Genomic DNA, 5,180 nt, shown 5'->3' with positions numbered 1-5,180 from the left:
TTGGTCTTTTTTGTGGGGGGGGGGGGGATGCTGTTTCTTTCTGGTTTTGCACTGGTTATTTTTCCAGGAAAGCTGAAACAATTTTGAAAATATAGGTAGATCACAGCATCAAATCTCAGACAGTACTGATTTCTAACTATTCCTTCAGCCACTCACCTCTTCCAGAAAGTTTATTTTGCTAGTCAGGATTTCTTCCATTTCTTGTATCTTCTTTTGTGCCTCTTCTTTCACTCGCTGCATTTCAGCATCACCACCCTGGGCCAAGCTTTCAACTGCCTTACTGAAAGACCAAAATATAGATAGAAATCCCATTGCATACCCAAGTGGAAAACATTTAAAGTGTGAGTGGCTGATAGCTTATGCACAACCAAATGTCTTCTACTTTATCTGTACCTGCTTGTCGCTTTAAGGTTAAATACAAACATCCACAGATGATACAGCAGTTTTGGTGGTACAGTCTGACAGTTCCACACATATTGCTGGTCACAGTGGACAAGTAAGTACTTTATATGTATGAGGAAAAAGTGTAGTATTTCATTCATATTTTTAAAGCTTCCAAATACAGCACCAAGCCTTTGGTAGAGTTGTATCTTCTACAGAAAGCAGCACAGGAATAAACTGAACATATGTAGCTGCTGAGACCTCTCCAATGGCCTTTTCAGTAACTGCTAGTAACTTGTAAGAAAAGAACAGCTAGCCTTTCCTTACGAAACAAAGGATGACCACTCGTTTATGATTTCCCCCTAAATTTTGCTTCCTATTACAAACTTGGCAAGGTTCCATTCAAAGCCCAGCAATACTTTCTGACAGCTACCTGGAGAGACCAAACAAAAATTAATCCGGGCTTTGGGATCTACTTGAAACTAGGCCTCTCTGAACTAGTGAAAAAAGTCTAATTGGTAACAATTCAACGCTATGTGAGGTAGGCCACACAAAGAAAATTCTGTTGAAATTGAGGCCCATGTAGCAGTCAGTAGCTGTCAGTCATTGCCAGCTTGGATTAGTTTGGGATCAGACATCTAGAAGGAAGCAATTTAACGGGCTATTGTCAGCCCTACAATTGTCATCCATTCCCTCCCCAGAGCATATTCCACCTTGCCCACACTATAAGACAATATAGCACTACGTAATTTTTACATAAGTAGCATTTATTTAGAAGAGAGGTTTTAAGAGAAAAGCAGGAATTTTAGGTACGTTCATTTTTATAACATTAAAAACCACAACATTCATTCTAGATTAGTCCGGAACTGTGCCCTCAGCGTTACTGAGAAGCGTTGTGTGTACTGTCTTCCCAAACCAGTGCTGTAAAAAAAAAAATTCACCTGTTCAGACAAGCTCTTGGCTTAACTTCTACAACAGGAATGTTAAGCCATTCCCAACTAGGGGATCGTTTATTTACCTGAAAAATACAGTAGAATGAAGGATAGTATCAAAGTCGTACCATCCAGTATAACTACATTAACACCATTGTGCATTTAAGAATTCACACATGTAATTTCTGTAAGGAATGAAGCAATTTCTAGATAAGCGTCCTTAAATTACTACTTTGGGATCCTCATATTCCTAAAATATCAGAAAAAAAACAAATAGAAGCAAGATCTTGGAAATCCTAAGTTACAAACATCAAGAAATACACTGGTACTTACGAGGCTTTGATGAGTAGTTTCTCTCTCTCCTGCAGATCACGCTTCAGACTTTCTATCTCAACTTTCAGCTCAATGTTCTAGAACAAAAGAATGAAAGTGTTGGGAGAGAATTCAGAGGTCACCATACCCAAGTTATTGGCAACGGGTAGATTACGTTTTGCTTGGGCCAGCAAATATAAAGTATCAATGGGCTAAGAATAACAGAGACATATTTTGCAAGGTTCAAGACTTTCAGAAATCTCAAAAAGCATTTAGGACCATTGCATTCAAGACAAATCCCCTACACACATGCACACACACTTAACTACTGTAATGAGGAGTAGTGCAGATCAACTTGGGAGTTTCTAGGTCTTCCATACATGTTTTTTCTTTGAGCTACAGGATATTTACTTTTAATTTTCTTTTAAAAGCCTGATTATTAAAAACCTCAATAGTCGACACAATCTTAAAACTATTTTGTTATAGCCCAAGAAAGCTACTCATGACATAAGCACACATTGTACAAGGAACTACTTGGCCTGCAAGTTGACAGATACCATTTCAGTACATAGGCAATTACAAGAAAGGCACCAGTGTAGAAGACCAGGACAGAAGATAAATCAGCAATATTCCGTCAAAACCATGACCTAGCTAAACATTAATGTACTACTTAACTTCTGGGACAAGCTTAAAGAGAAACTTAAGTTTCCATCCTACTACAGAAAAGAGACTTGATGCAAGCATCTGTTATAAATAACATGCTATTGCGTCACCAGAATTACTTCTTTTCCCTTCTAGAATGCAGGCACCAATGGGCATAAGAAATGCTTCCTATCATCTGAAAACCTGAAATCACGAGGATGCAAGACGTACCACTCAAATCCTTCTTCCAACTTAAAAAGATACCAGTTTCTTCTACAAACTGACATAGGAATCAAACAGATTTCCCAAATCCTGCATAAATACACATTCTTCCAATTTAGAGCAATAAAACTAGAAGCTATACACAACCCTAATACAACTTTATCTACATGCTTCAAAGGAAGCAACTTTGAGCTGGAGTGCCCAAACAACTCCAAGTAGCTATACTGACATCTGATAAACCCAGGAAAGAAAAAAGGGGTGAACTGAACTGCTCGACAGTAGAAAGCAGAGTAACTATATACCAAATTCAGGAGAAGCATGCTGCTGCTTCTATTCCATATTCAGTACATGATTTCAGTAGCACAACTACCAAAGACTCAAAACCACTTACTGGAAACATAACATCTCAGTCTGTCTCATAACTATGGGCACTCACACATTTGAAACTCATCTTCCCACACCTTACAAAGGTCCTTTTAATTGAATTATTACTGAAAAGGATTAGGCCAGAATAAAATAATCATACCAAAATTTCCTACAATAAAAAAAAAGATTCAAAAGTTCAGTAAAACAGGTAACTTGCCCACAAAACAAACTCTTCAAAAAGATACATAATTCTATTAAATTACTCTAAATGCATACTATTTTGTATATTTCTTCAGTGGGACCATCAAACTTCTGCTGCATTCGCTCCTCCAGAAAGTATATACGAAGCTTCAAGTTGAAGTTCTCTTTTTTCAGATCAGTGATTTGCTATGAAATAAGAAGGAAAATGAGCAAATTATGTCATGTGTTTCAAACCAAGAAAACTAAAGAGTGAAAATTACTATCACTTGGTTTTGCTCTTCACAGTGCAAGATCATATCAGTGCAAAACCCACTGGACATGGTTAAATGTGTACATGTGTATGACACACACACACATATACACACAAATTGGGAAGGTGTTAGTAACAGCATGATACCCAAGTCAAAACAAAACATCCTTCCCTCCAAGACACTGTCACCTCGGGAGTTGCAAATACTCCAAGCCCTTCAACACAGCTTTCTATCTTCTACAGCTTCAGCATGTATCACAGAATATATATTTCTCCCACCATCTAAACAAACTCTTCAAAAAGATACATAATTCTATTAAATTACTCTAAATGCATACTATTTTGTATATTTCTTCAGTGGGACCATCAAACTTCTGCTGCATTCGCTCCTCCAGAAAGTATATACGAAGCTTCAAGTTGAAGTTCTCTTTTTTCAGATCAGTGATTTGCTATGAAATAAGAAGGAAAATGAGCAAATTATGTCATGTGTTTCAAACCAAGAAAACTAAAGAGTGAAAATTACTATCACTTGGTTTTGCTCTTCACAGTGCAAGATCATATCAGTGCAAAACCCACTGGACATGGTTAAATGTGTACATGTGTATGACACACACACACATATATATACACAAATTGGGAAGGTGTTAGTAACAGCATGATACCCAAGTCAAAACAAAACATCCTTCCCTCCAAGACACTGTCACCTCGGGAGTTGCAAATACTCCAAGCCCTTCAACACAGCTTTCTATCTTCTACAGCTTCAGCATGTATCACAGAATATATATTTCTCCCACCATCTCATCCCAACCCAGCCATAATATTTTTTTTCCATCTCCATTCCTCACCTGAACAAGAAGAAATCCACTCTAGCCTACTCCTTCTGAATGCTTGGGGGTTTGTTTTTTTGTTTTGGTTTGGCTTTAAGATATATAGCAATATTGGCACACGCAAACTTTGTGTTTATGTAAGATGTTATCATTTAGCTTGTGCTTATTTTTAGCCCTGCAAAACTCTGAGACACTAGCACTTAAGCAAATAACAATTATAAAATAGTATTGTTTAAAAATATATAATACATGCTGTTGTGCAAACAGTGCTCTCTAGAATATTCCTTCTTTAAATACTAAAACATTGACTTGACACAAAAAGAATCCAAGCGGGTTTTTTATACCTAAAAATATTAAGTAGTTCTTTCTTCTATAAGAGAGAACTTGAACAAAATATAAGACATCATGTTAAAACAGAAGTATTTTCTTAGCAAAAGCTTGGGATGGTAGCCTTATGCATGGGAAGAAAAGCTACAAGCACACAAGGCACGTGAGCACTATCACACACCAAGAGCATCTTTATCCCATCCCATATTTCATAGTGCAATTCTTTGGGAAAAAATTGCTTATGATTTTTAACCTTTCTAGTAGAAGCAGTAACATAGTTGATGGTTTCATTAAAAAAATTTAGAGGGAGACTCCTTTCTTTAAGAGACTAAGCATAAAACATTCATTCAAATAAGACATGTCTCCCCTGCCAGATACTTTCTGCAAAAGGAAATCTAATACGTTACAAAGCCACTAATAAAATATTTATGTAGGCTTTTCCAGAACAGTATAGTACCACTTGTAAAAATTATTAGCGATACAATTCTTAAAATATTTGGCTTGTAAAGCCCAAGATTATCTTCTGTAACTGCAGTCAGAACCTGCATCTGCAAACAATTCTTCAGTTTAATAATCTTCGCCCAGCAAGATGCCTCGTCATTATTCATGCAAGTAAATAACATCCAAGCAACTGAAAATACACTTGACTACATAAACTTTGTGACCCATTGGCACATCCTGAAGAAGCCTGTCTTTAGAAGCACTAGCAATGCATATATT

The 5,180-nt window shown here is 36.8% G+C and overlaps 1 protein-coding gene across 1 annotated transcript in view; it reads right to left on the bottom strand.

Annotated features, from left to right (window-relative positions):
* Positions 1–5,180, bottom strand: part of CDK5RAP2 (CDK5 regulatory subunit associated protein 2) — a gene marked incomplete at its 3' end in the record, with an annotated part of 50,307 nt that overhangs the window by 41,844 nt on the left and 3,283 nt on the right. The window contains exons 2-4 of the mRNA XM_010291801.1: positions 3,645–3,755; positions 1,647–1,723; positions 157–280 (exon numbers count right to left, since the gene is read on the bottom strand). Of these exons, the coding sequence (XP_010290103.1) occupies positions 157–280; positions 1,647–1,723; positions 3,645–3,755 (312 nt within the window). The remainder of the gene's footprint in view (positions 1–156; positions 281–1,646; positions 1,724–3,644; positions 3,756–5,180) is intronic.

The sequence above is a fragment of the Phaethon lepturus genome, unplaced genomic scaffold (assembly GCF_000687285.1).
Source record: "Phaethon lepturus isolate BGI_N335 unplaced genomic scaffold, ASM68728v1 scaffold19207, whole genome shotgun sequence".
Lineage (NCBI taxonomy): Eukaryota > Metazoa > Chordata > Aves > Phaethontiformes > Phaethontidae > Phaethon > Phaethon lepturus.
This window is presented reverse-complemented; position numbering and strand designations above follow the sequence as displayed.